This window comes from Orycteropus afer, unplaced genomic scaffold, assembly GCF_000298275.1.
Source record: "Orycteropus afer afer isolate SDZICR_OR568_19922 unplaced genomic scaffold, OryAfe1.0 scaffold00991, whole genome shotgun sequence".
Taxonomy (NCBI): domain Eukaryota; kingdom Metazoa; phylum Chordata; class Mammalia; order Tubulidentata; family Orycteropodidae; genus Orycteropus; species Orycteropus afer.
In genome coordinates, this window is record NW_006922578.1 from 112,754 (window position 1) to 126,510 (window position 13,757).

The following is a 13,757-nucleotide window of genomic DNA, read 5'->3' on the forward strand; positions in this document are numbered from 1 at the left end:
AGAGAAGAGCACACTTGGATTTTCTCTAACAGAAAGAACTGAAGAAAAATTCAACCCTTGTGTTGCTATAGTTGAAGGATTCTGTGAGCAAAATATTGAACAATTAAGGAAGCATCAAAAGAAGATGAAAGTAATTCACAGTCACAATACTGGAAAAAAAAATGTTCCTATCAAGAGGTAGCATATGATTGTAAATACATGGTACTGAAGGGATAAGTCCAAGTTGCACTTAATGTGTTAGTGAAAACAAGTCTCCAGGAATTGACTAAATGCCAGTTGGGATGTCTCAACAAATGAATGCAATGCTGGAAGCACTCAGTCATCTATGCCAAGAAATAGGGAAGAAAGCTACCTGGCCCATTGACTGAAAGTGATCTATAATCGTGCCCAGTTGAAGGACAATGACCCAAAAGAATGGGGAAATTATTGAACCATACCATTCACTTCATATGCAATTAATATTTAGATTAAAGTAATTCAAATCCAGTTGCAGCTGGACATACAGGGCCTAGCCAGAAAATCACACAGAATTCAGAAGACAGCATGGAAGGAAGAATATCATTGCAGATGCCAAATGGACCCTGGCTGAAAGCAGTGAATACCAGATGAGATGTTTACCTGTGTTTTATTGACTATGCAAAGGCATGTGATTGTGTAGATCATAACATTACAGATAACATTGCAAAGAATGGGAATTCCAGAACACTTCATTGTGCTCATGAGGAACCTGTACTTAGACCAAGAAGCAGTCATTTGAAAAGAACAAGAGTATACTGTTGTTGTTGTTAGGTGCTGTGGAGTCATCCCTGACTCATAGCGACCCTATGCACAGCAGAACAAAACACCGCCCGGTCCTGCACCAGTTCCATGATCCTTGAGCCCATTGACCCCACCACTGTGTCAATCCATCGCGTTGAGGGTCTTCCCCTCTTTTGTCAACCCTGCACCTTACCAAGTATGACATCCTTCTCCAGGGAATGGTCCTTTCTGACAACATGACCAAAGTAGGTGAGATGAAGTCTGGCCATTTTACATGGTTTGAAATCAAGAAAAGTGTATGTCAGGGTTGTGTCCACTCTCCATATTTATGCAATCTGTATGCTGAACAAATAATCCCAGAAGCTGAACTATATGAAGGAGAATGTAGAATCAGGATTGGTGGAAGACTCATTAACAACCTGTGATATGTAGATGACACAGTCTTGCTTGCTGAGAGTGAAGAAGACTTGAAGCACATACTGATGAAGATATAAGACTGCAGCCTTCCCTATGGATTACACCTCAACATAAAGAACATAGAATTCCTCACAACTGGACCAATAAGCAAAATTGCAAGACATGGGGAAAAGTTAATAATCGCCAAGGATCTCAGTTTATTTGGATTCACAACTGATGTCCATTGAAGCAGCACTCATGAATCAAGCAATATTTTGCTCTGGGAAAATCTGCTACAAAAGATTTAGAGTGTTAAAAAGGAGAGATATCACTTTGGGGACTTAAGTGTGCCTGACTCAAGCCATGGTATTTTAAATCACCTCAGATACATGTAAAAGCTGAATGATGAATAAGGTGGTCCAAAGAAAAATTGATACATTTGAATATGGTATAGGTGAAGAATATTGAAAATACCATGGGCAGTCAGAAGATGAACAAGTCTATTCTGAAAGAAGTACAGCCAGAAACCCCTCAGAAGAAAGGATAGCAAAGCTTTATCTCTCGTAATTTGGACATGTTGTTGAGAAAAACCCATCCCTGGGGAAAGACATTGTAGAAGGTCTGTGTAGCTTGTCAGCTAGAAGTTCCCTTGCCTGTACATAGAGTCAGTTCTTTCATATTTTCCCATTGTGAGCTCTGATCACATTGTCATTTTCAGCATTAGCTCAGGAGTAAAACCTTTGACAAAGCAGTCATCTTTGAAAGAAAGTTTAATTTGACTGCTAACCAGAAGGCTAGTGGTTCAAACCTACCAACCACTCCTCAGAAGGAAGGTTGGGCAATCTACTTCCATAGTTATACCACCTCCGAAACCCAAGGAAGGGTCGCTATGAGTCGGATTAGACTCCACAGTAGTGAGTTTGGGTTTTTTTTTTTTTTTTTTTTTTAGTCCTTGCCTTGCCTGAACATTAAAACCGCAAATGTTTCATTAAAAATCTTACATTCAAGCCACGTGCCATTCTAATTCAATGTAAATCTGTAGTGGTGAGACAAAGACATCAATTTTTGGAAACTTCCTAGATGAGTCCAATATGAAGTCAAAGTTCAGGGCTGGTTACGTACATCCTAATACATAGCCTGTATATACCAGTCTGTTAGATACAAAATTAGTCAGGGTAATATATAAGGATGATGATAAGGATGAATATTGTAAGTACATAAAAATGGAACTGTGCATTTTATCAGGAAGCTTAGGGCTTAGTTGAGAATATATAAAAGGTTCCACAGTTATAACAGGATTTAACCACACAGATTGACATATCCCAGAATATTCCCACTCCCCCATTAAAGATGTCACAAAGGGAGCCATGTTCAGTTATGAAAACCCAAGATTGCAACACTTGAAAGCCACAAAAATCATGTAACCAAACGGCAAAATTTCTGCTTGATGATATTGGGTTTTGTCATCTTTTCCAACCCGCACATCGGAAAAGATGACACAAGGGTTGAGATCAGGCTGTTCTGCTCAGGAGCTTCGACAGCACTCTCTTGATGTCCCTGTTCCTCAGGGTGTAGATGAAGGGGTTCAACATGGGGGTGACCACGGTGTACATCACTGATGTCACTGCATCCTTTCGGGCAGAAGATGACACAGCTGAACTGAGGTGCACTCCAAGGCCTGTTCCATAAAATAAGCAAACAACTGACAAGTGAGAGCCACAGGATGAAAAGGCTTTATGTTTCCCACCTGAAGATGAGATTCTCAGAATGGAGGAAACGATTCGCATATAAGAGAAAAGGATCCCTGAGACTGGAATACCACCGTAGATGGCAACAATACAATATACTAAGATGTCAATGTTGAAAGTGTCAGAACAGGCAAGTTTAAAGAGTTGAGGAGAGTCACAGAAGAAACTAGGAATTTCCACTTCTTTGCAAAATGTTATCTGTGACACAAAGGACAGTTGTAGCTGGGAGTACAAAAGGCTGAAAAAAAAAGATACCAAAACTAGCAAGCCACAGCGGCGGGGGTTCATGATGACTGTGTAGTGAAGAGGGTAACAGATGGCCACAAGCCGGTCATAAGCCATCACAGTCAATAAGAGACTATCCAGACATGCAAAGAGATAAAAAAATGAAACCTGTGTCAGGCAACCCACATAAATGATGGATTTGCTTTCTGTCTGGATGTTCACCAGCATCTTGGGGACTGTGGTAGAAGTGACACCAATGTCAGCCAAGGACAGGATGGAGAGGAAGAAGTACATGGGAGTGTGGAGGTGATGGTCAGAGCTGATGGTCAGGATGATTAGGAGGTTCCCAGCCACTGTGATCAGGTACATGGACAGGAACAGCCCAAAGAGGAGGGGCTGCAGTTCTGGATCCTCAGAAAGGCCCAGGAGGAGGAATTCTGAGACACCTGTTAGATTCTGTGGCTCCATGTGCCTGAGATTTTGGACAAAGAAAAGAGAATTGATAAGAGGAAATAAATTAGCAGGCTATCTACACAATGTCTGCATTTTGACTTCAAGAAATTCCTAATTAAACCATGTAAACACACTAGTATTCACACATGAGGACCTAATACCTCAGGATCTTCAGCAATTTCACTACTAAGTCATATTGAACCCTGGCACTGTACTTCTCTGAACTCATTCCTCATTGTTTCTGTGCTGTTCACAATTTCTGTACACATTCAGTTTAGAGACATTGGGATACAGAATGTTAGAATGGAAAAGACATTCTAACAAATCCATAGAAGAAGAAGCATAGCAGACCTCTTTATGAAGGAAACATATGCAATAAGAAATACCCTTCTTCTAAGAGGAAAATCATTTCAATTAAAGGACACTAAACATCACTTGCAGTCCCTGGGTAGGAAAATGGTTAATCCACTTGGCTGCTAAACAAAAGGAGCCAGAGTGCACCCAGAGGTGCATTGAAAGAAGGGTCTCCTAATCTACTTCCAAAAAAGCAGTCATTGCAAACCCCATGAAGGAAACGTCTACTATGACTCACACTTTATTTTAGTTATTTATTTTATTTAGCAGAGGGATAATACCCTTGATTTGGAAAATTTATAAAACAACCAAGAAAGGGATAGAACCACATTTTAAAAATTAAAAATACAAACACAAAAAAATACAGAAGACCACAATAAGTACAGGGTCTTAGCCTAGAAAGACCAGGTAAATGAAAAGGCAGTGTGGGAGGTCAGGGATGTATAGGGCTATGTGTCTTGTGTCTGGTGTCACACTACTCAGATTAATATCTGGCTTCAAACTCTTCTGGTGATGACCTGGTAGAAGTTACAAAATAGTTGTTCCTTGTCTCTTCTGTGACATGACAGTACAGTGGGTTTCTTTTTTCTGGGTGAGGTCGTGCAGAGAAAGGGAACAAGTTACAGAAAAAAATTACTCACATCATACTCTCAAAACCAAAAAAAAAACCTCACTGCAGTCAAATGGATTCAACTCATAGCAACCCCTCCTTGGGTTTCCGAGGCAATATCTCTATGGAAGTAGATTGCCTGATCTTTCTTCCAAAGAATGGCTGGTGGGTTTGAACTGCCAGCCTTCTGGTGAGCAGTGCTCTGGACAGCCTTAAATAGGCATTCATGATATTGTGGTTACAGTCACCAAACTTATCATTATCATTATCATTATCATCACTTACTAGATTGATTTCCCCCACACAAGGTGACTTTTTGCGGTTTGGGGGAAGGTGAGAGGGATCTATTTCCTGCTCTGGTGAGGAAATGCATACAGGATCTAGAATCAATGTAAAAGAAATAAAAACTCTAAATGAACTTTCCTGGGCCTCTACCTGGACTAGAAATGGAAACATTATGTGCCTCTGAGCGGAAATTTAAGGAGCTCTAGTAGTATAGGGGTAAGGTATTTGGTTGCTAACCAGAACGTCAGTGGTTCAAACCCACCTACTGTTCTCTGGGAGAAGATGAGGCTATCTACTTCCCTAAAAATTGACAGCATTGGAAATCCAATGAGGGTCGCTATGAGTCAGAATTGACTTGATGGCAGTGGGTTTTGTTTTGGTTTGGAGCTGAAAATTTGCACTTCACAGTGCCCCCACTGGCCATCTTAAGTGTTCAGCTTGTCCAGAAAAAGAGGAAACAATGCTCCCATTATCCCCTCAGAGTAGACTGTCTCCCACCACACTCACTGTTTTGCGATGGATGTCTGCTACTGCATGAGCAAGTACAGAGTGTCTACCTGGTATGTAGGCAATGAGGGCTGAGGCTCCTTCCCCAGACCTAGCAGGAAGATAGATTCAGACATGTGCTTCCTGGAGAAGATGACCACTCTAGATGAGGGCACAGGTTTGGAGCTAGCTGGACTGGGACGGGCAAATTGAAGGCCTGGAAGACATAAGCAGGTTATTTACAGTACTACGGCTTTGAGAGCTAAATGCCCAGGGCTCACAATTAAACAAATTGGTCATAATATTCCAATCTCTGTGGGCTAGTTAATATTAATGAAAAAGGATGAGAAGATAATGAATGTTCCTGGCATCTGGGCCATCCCATTCTAAGACGGAATTCTGTATATATTTCTAATTTCTAACTTCCAAGTTGTACAGATCGTAAAATAAAAATCAGATACTTTTCCAGTTTTTTCAATGAAAAAAAAAAACATTGTATGATTATGTATTCCCATGACCATTGAACTATGCACATATTTTAAGAAGAACACTGTACCAGCATTAGAGGAAGACCCATTAACAACTTGTGATACATAGATAACATACACTTTCTTGCTGAAAACTCATTTTCTGTATTGATTTTTTTAAAATATCCTAAATTTTTAAATATCATGTTGTATATCTTATTAATTATTAAATATCATGTTGTATATCATATTAAAGCAGCTCTGGTGTTGCCTAAGACATACGACTGCTAACAAGAAGGCTGTGGTTCAAATCCAGCAGCCAGTCCTCAGAAGGAAGGTTGGGAAATCTACTTCCATAGCGGTACTGCCGCAGAATCCCAAGTAGGGGTTGCTGTGAGTTTGGATCAACTTGACAGCAGTGAGTATATATATATATATATATATATATATATATATATATATATATCATATTAAATGAAAAAAATAAAAATGCTCCACAGAAAATTCATGACATAGACACATACAAGTCCTATTTTACCCTACTTATTTACACAGGTAGTGATACTCCATTCAGTAGGCAACTAGTAAATATTTAAACTGCTAACTCAACTTACCATATATCTTCCATGGTGACTCAAGCTGGAGAGCTTGGAAAAGTACAACTTAGTCTCATTCATCTCTCTGGTTCTCCTGGAAATCCCAAAAAGGATGAAAGCACAAGCAGGAAGGAACTCAGGTATTGCACAGATCTTGATATGAAATTCACACAATTTTCTTCTTGTAAAGGATAAGAGTAATACCAATATCAGCAAACACAGGAAATTAATCAAGTAATTTAGAAATAACTCATTTAAGATTTGTGTCTTTATTGAGAAGATCCTACTTTCCTTCCTATAGCCTTTGCTTGGTATTTGGGATATAGTACAATGGGAATTTGTCCTTCTTGATCATTTGAATGGCACCACCATTTCCAAATTTTCCCTTTAATTGATATGTGTTGGTATATTAGAAAACAAGAGATTGTTGCATACTTGTTTGGTAACTTGATACTTTGTCTACTTCAGGGATCTTCACTAGGCTGTGATTAATGTGTTACCCAGGGCTGCAGGCATCTCAAGGCTTGGCTGGGACAGGATTCATTTCCAAAATCACCTATGTAACTGTAACAGGATTCAATCACTCTCAAGTGATTTACCAGAAGTGTCCTTCAGCGTCTAGCCACATGGACTTCTCCATGAAGCAACTCACAACACAGCAGTTGGCTGGATTCAAAGAGAGTCAGTAGTAGATGAACAAATATCAGCAACATGAAAGTCAGTGTCTTTCTGAACCCTAAACTTGAAGGTGGCATTGCCTTACTTTTGCCCTATTTTATCATTTCAAGCAAGTGACCTGGTCCTGACCATACACACGGGGAGGGGATTGCACAGGAACATGAAAACCATTAGTTGTGTGTCACTAGGAGAGTCATAGATGGTACTCCATCAGGTTATTGGGCTCCAAGTCATAACCATAACATTCCATACCCTCAATAAAAGTTCCCTGTGGAACAATTGGCAGATGAACAGATTTACCTCTGCATTAGATACTTCTGCACACTCTGCAATGCTACTCTCAGCTATGTAGACATGATAGGTCTTCTTGGCTTATCTTATGTGGACATACTTCTGAGATAATGGGGCTAAGTTCCACACCACCACACTTAAGTACAAATTGCAATAAAGTGAGTCACAAAAGTATTTTGGTTTCCCAGTGTATGTAAAAATTATGTTTACATCATAGTATAGTCTACTAAGTGTGCAATAGCAATATGTAAAAGTTTGGAATATTGTGAGAATTGCCAAAATGTGACCCAGAGACATGAAGTGAGCATAAACTGTTGTAAAAATAGTACCAATAGATTCAATAGACACAGGGTTGCCACAAACATTCAATTTGTAAAAAAGGCAATATCTGTGAAGCACAATAGAGAAAAACAATAAAATCAGGTATACTTCTACCAACAGAGACCCTCTATTGACATCATGCTGTGCTACAGTCATTGTGTGCCATAATTCAAGAAATATTACCAACAACTTTGATTTTGGCTGAAGTGGAAAGGATTCACTTCACTGCAGGACGTAATTTTCCTCAGATTTCTTTGTATCCAGAACTCTTGAAGTCTTTAATAAAATGTGCTTTTGGACTCTCATGGTTTTTTTTTTTCTTCCTATTTGATAATGGGCAGGGATCCAGGTAAGGGGAGAGATGCAGGTCCCACCCCCAAGAGGCAGGAAACTGAGGAAAGAAAAGCCAGGGGACAACAGACTGAGCAGCAGGATCCAGGTAAGGGGAGAACAGAGAGGTTTCAAATAACTAAAGAAGCAAACTTGTCTGTCACTTTGTCATACTGTGGTGGCTTGTGTGTTGCTGTGAGGCTTGAGGCTGTGCTACCAGTGTTTCAAATGTGAATAGGATTGCACATCATGCACAGATTTGAACACAGCTTACAGACTGAGACAGACCAGAAAGAAGGAAGAAGCCATTCACTTCTCAAATAACTGGACAGGGAAAGCTTTATGGATAGCAGAGAAGCACTGTCTGATATATCACCACACAACTTTATGAATAGCCCAGAAACATTGACCAATGCACTGTAGGAAGATGAGCCCCTTTGGTTGGAAGTCTCTCAAAATGTAATGGGTAAAGAGCTGCCTCATTAGAGTAGAATGAATCTTAATGATACAGTAAAGCTTTCAAGACCTTCATTTGCTAACTTGGCAAGACTCAAATTGACAAAAAACCGCTGCAAACATCCATTAATAATTGAACATGGAATCTATGAAGTATGAATCTAGGAAAATGGGAAGTAGTAAAAAATGAAATGGAATGCATAAAGATTGATATCCTAGGCATTAGTGAGCTGAAATGGACTGGTTTTGGCCATTTTGAATCAGACAACCTTATGATCCACTATGCCGAGAATGACAATTTGAAGAGGTATGGTGTGGCATTCATCATCACAAAGGATGTTTCAAGATCTGTCTTGAAGTACAATGCTGTCAGTGATGAGATAATAACCATACACTTACAAGGAAGACCAGCTAATAGGACCATTATTCAAATTTACACACCAACCACCAAAGCCTAAGATGAGAAACTTGAACATTTTTATCAACTGCAGTTTGAAATTGACCAAACATGCAATCAAGATGTGTTAATTATCACTGGCAAGTGGAATGCAAAAGTTGGAATCAGCGAGTTCCGGTAAGATGGTGACATAGGCAGAAAGACTGCACCGACCCTCTTCAACAAAGAAAAGGGGAACCAATTAGCATAGATACAGAAGATAATCCTGGACCCCTGAGCCTTGAAGGGAAGGATATAGAAGTAGACTAAACTCCAACAAGCAGAAGAATTTGCATGAAAATATGAAAAAAAGGAGACATACAGGGCTGTGGTCTGGCAGCAATCCTGATGGCACAGACAGCTTGAATATTGCCAAGTGGTGGTAGGACCTAAGAATTAACCTAAAAATCAGCACTGCTAGCCAGGGACTGCAAGGAGGACTGCTCTAGTGGCTGGGGAATGAAAGGGGAGGGAGGGATGAGGATGGTGGGCTAAGCTGTGGACTTTAGTCTGTCCAGAGGGTGAAGCATTTTTAATGTTTACAAGCGGCTTGACCATTTGGGATATTTAAAGCAACAGTGTTCTCCCAGATTCCAGGGGTTTAAGAACAGGCTCCACTTGCCAGTAACACCAAGGACATTCTGGACCCAGACAACTAGAAAGGTGTGACATTCCCACTGTTACTCTTATACACCACATCCTCTTGGTGAATGAAGGTGTGACTATATCCCACTACCACCCACTTTCCAGGCCTGCAGGAATTCCATCCAAGTCTGTGTGCTCTGATGGAGCCTGGGTGCCCTGCCCTGCCCTCCCCCATTTTTTTCTTTTATTTCTTTTCTTTTTTCTATTTTTTAGATTGCTTGTATTTGTCTGTTTTAAAAATGCTATTATTATTATTACTTTTGTGTCTTTTACTAGTATTCGTTATTCTTCCCCTCCTAGATCCTAGTTTTCAGCTTTTCTTTTTCTTTTCAATGTTCTTGATTGCATTTTTCTTTTTTCTTTCTCATGGTTAACATTGTTTCTTGTTTTTCTTTTTGCATTTTTCCAACTTTCTCTTCATTATTCTCCTTCAATACCTTTTTTCTCTTATTGCCATATCCCCAGATATTGCAGGTTTTCTTTTTTTTTTTTCCTTCTTCTTTCTCCCCTTATTCTTTTTTTGGTTACTGTTGTTGTGTGATTACATGGTGTACATTTTGTCCATGTGCTTTTACATTTTTGATGGTTATTTAATTATTCTTTTTGTCTAATGGAGTGGAAGACAACAACAGTCCCTGTACAACAAAACTATACCCACACCTCCTACAACTTCACTTTTTGAGTGAAAGCCACCACTTCCTTCTCCACCAATGGACCAATGATAAAAATAAATAAATAAATAAATAAATAAAAATAAAGAAAAGCCTGAATCACCCTTGGATGCTCTTCACGGTTAACAGAGAACTAAATACAACAATGCCATGATGTCTCACAGACAACAGACCATCACAGTCCACACAAAGAAGCAAAATTAAGTGGTAGAAACAAGGGAGCAAAATACAGAGCCAGAATGCATCCCTGAGAAAGAAGCAGTATTGGAAGTCCCTGAAAAGGAATTCAAAAGAATTATATTTAGTCATTTTCAAAGGATTGAGAGACAGAACAAGGAAAACACTGACAAAACCCTAGAAGAATTTAGGAAGAAAATTCAAGAACAAAATAAATGAAGAATTAGAAATGATTCTAAATCTACGGATAGAAATTCAGAAGATTAATACTAAATTGTCAGAAATAGATAGCACATGAAAGGGCAAAGGAGTAGAATTGATGAAATGGAAGATAGAATCAATGATATTGAAGACAAATACTTGAATACAGCTTTGGAAAGGGACCAATCAGAAAAAAAAAAAAAAAATCAAAACAAAATGAAGAAAGCCTAAGGTTCATGAGGGATGCCCCAATAGGAATAACTTATGTGTCATTGGAATTCCAGAACAGGAAGAGAAAAATAAAACCAGTGAGAAAATTGTCCAAGATTTGTTGGAGGAGAACTTCCCTGATATAATGACACATGAGAATATATCCATTCAGGAAGTCCAACAAACCCCAAACAAGATAGACCCCAAAACAAAATAACCAAGACATATCATCATCAAACTCATCAAAACCAAAGATAAGAAAGAATCCTGAAAGCAGCACAGGAAAAAAGCAAATAGCTACTTACAAAGGACAACCAGTAACAAATAAGCTCTGATTTCTCAGAAACCATGCAAGTGAGAAGGCAATGGGATGGCATATATAAAACCCTGAAAGAGAAAAAATTTCAACCAAAAATTATGAACTTGGTAAAATTGTCCCTCAAATACGATGGTGAAATTAGGAGATTTCCAGATAAGCAGAAGCTAAGGGAATTTCTTAAAAGCAGACCAACCTTACAAGAGATACTAAAGGTAGTCCTTTGAACAGAGAACCAAAAATAGCAAATAACAACCGACCATTAATACACAAGATGACATAACCCAGAAACCACAGCTATGAACATATCCAAAGTAAAATGAGCTTATAAAATTGTAAACAGGGAAGCAGAGACATCAATTGGCACGTGAGGACAACTACAAACCAAAAAGAGAGAAAATACCGTTACCGTGTAGGTATAGAACTTATAAACGGTGAGGAAGTCAAGAGAGTTGTAAGATAGAACGGACTGTTCTAATCTCAGGGAGAAAATTATAAATCACAGGGTAATCTCAAAGAAAAATTATAAACCTCCACATCACAATTAAAAAACAGGACAAGCAGAAGAACTAGATGGTGCCTGGCTACCAGTGTCATCCACTTAGAAGGAGATCTCTGTAGGAGATCCTTGATAGAGAGGGAGAACAATGTGGAACAAAACTCAAAATCATTTGGAGGGAAAAAAAGGGAGGGGACCAGGTTTGCTGGTCCGATAGAGCCTGGTGGAACCACTGAGATTATGGCTCCTAACTGCCCTTCAGGTCTGGAATTGAACCTGTGGTTTCCAGTCAAACAAAAGACAGGCACATGAGTTGAACATTTTCATCAAGTAGATACTGTCCTTGGAGAGAACAATCATGGGAGAAAGAGAGGCTGCTTATGCACAGGGAGACAGCTCAGAGGGCAGGAGTCCATGGAGGGATGGACACGGGGAAGAGGTAACTATGGGGAAGAATTGGGAGGGGAGCTGTTGCATTGTGGTAAACTGTGGTCAATGTCATAAGACAAAGTATATGTGAACTATTGTGTGGAAAGTGATTTTGCTCTGTAAATCTTCACCCAAATCACACACACACACAAAAGGGACAAGCACAAATATTCAACAAATACTAAAACAACAGCAACAAAGGAGATGATAACATGATTAATAAACATAATGAGGTCAGCACAGAAAATAATATGGAACAAAGAAACCAGGAACAGCATGAAAAAAACACATAACAAAATGACAGCAACCAGTTCATACTTGTCAATAATTACACTGAATATTAATGGATTAAATGCACCACTCAAGAGATGGAGAGTTTCAGATTGGATAAGAACACAAAGCCCATCAATATGCTTCTTAAAAGACACACACCTTACAGACAAACACAAAAGTAGACTAAAAATCAAAGGTTGAAAAAAGATATATCAAGCAAATGGCAACCATAAGAGAGCAGGAGTGGCAATATTAATTTCTGATCAAATTGACTTTAAGACAAAAACCACCATACAAGACAAGGAAAAACATTATTTAATGATTAAAGGACTAATTGAACAAGAAGATATAACCGTAATATGTATCTATGGACCCAATGAGAGAGCCACAAAATACATAAATCAGACTTTACAAGAGCTGAAAAGTCAAATAGATGACTCCACATTCATGGTGGGAGATTTTAGTACACCACTTTCAATGAAAGATAGAACAACTGGAAAGAAACTCAATAAAGATGCAGAAGAGCTAAACAATACAATCCACCAACTTGACCTTATAGACATCTACAGAGCACTTCACCCAACAACAGCTCAATATACATTCTTTTCCAGTGCATATGGAACATTTTCCATGATAGACCATACGTTAGCCCATAAAGCAAGCAATAATAAATTTAAAAACATTGAAATACTGCAAAGCATCTTCTCAGATCATAATGCTATCAAATTAGAAATCAACAATAGGAAGATCAATGGAAAAAGAGTAAACACATGGAAACTGAACAACACTCACTTTGAGAAAGATTGGGTAAGAGAAGAAATACATATTGAAATTCTTGAATTAAACAATAATGATAACATAACATACCAAAATCTTTGGGACACAGCAAAAGTAGAGATAAGAGACTAATTTATAGCAATACATGCACACATCAAAAAAGAAGAAAGAGCCAAAATGAACAATTTAAACCAATACCTCCAAAAATTAGAGAAATAACAGCAAGAAAAGCCCACAGTCACCAGAAGAAAGGAAATAATCAAGATTCGAGCAGAAATCAATGAAACCGAAAATAGAAGGGCAATAGAAAAAATAAATAAGACCAGAAATTGGTTTTTAGAAATGATCAATACAATTGACAAACCACTGGCAAATTTAACAAAGGAAAAGAGAGAGAGAATACAAACAACATGAATGAGAAACGAAATGGGTGACATCACAGCAGAACCAACTAAAATAAAAAGGATTATATCAGGATGTTATGAAGAACTGTACTGCAACAAATTTGAAAATCTGGAGGAAATGGACAGTTTTCTAGAAACACACCGCTTACCTAAACTAACACAGACTGATGTGGAAAAGTTGAACAGGTCCATCACAAAAGAAGAAATTGAACAGGTCATAAAAAAAAAAATTACCAACTAAATACAGTCCTGGCCCAGATGTTT

At 38.6% G+C, this 13,757-nt stretch overlaps 1 protein-coding gene across 1 annotated transcript; it reads right to left on the minus strand.

Annotated features, from left to right (window-relative positions):
• Positions 1-2,666: 2,666 nt before the first annotated feature.
• On the minus strand, positions 2,667-3,596 carry LOC103212518 (olfactory receptor 18-like). Its single transcript, XM_007958487.2, has one exon. The coding sequence runs from the start codon at positions 3,594-3,596 to the stop codon at positions 2,667-2,669; it is 930 nt and encodes a 309-aa protein (XP_007956678.2).
• Positions 3,597-13,757: the final 10,161 nt, after the last annotated feature.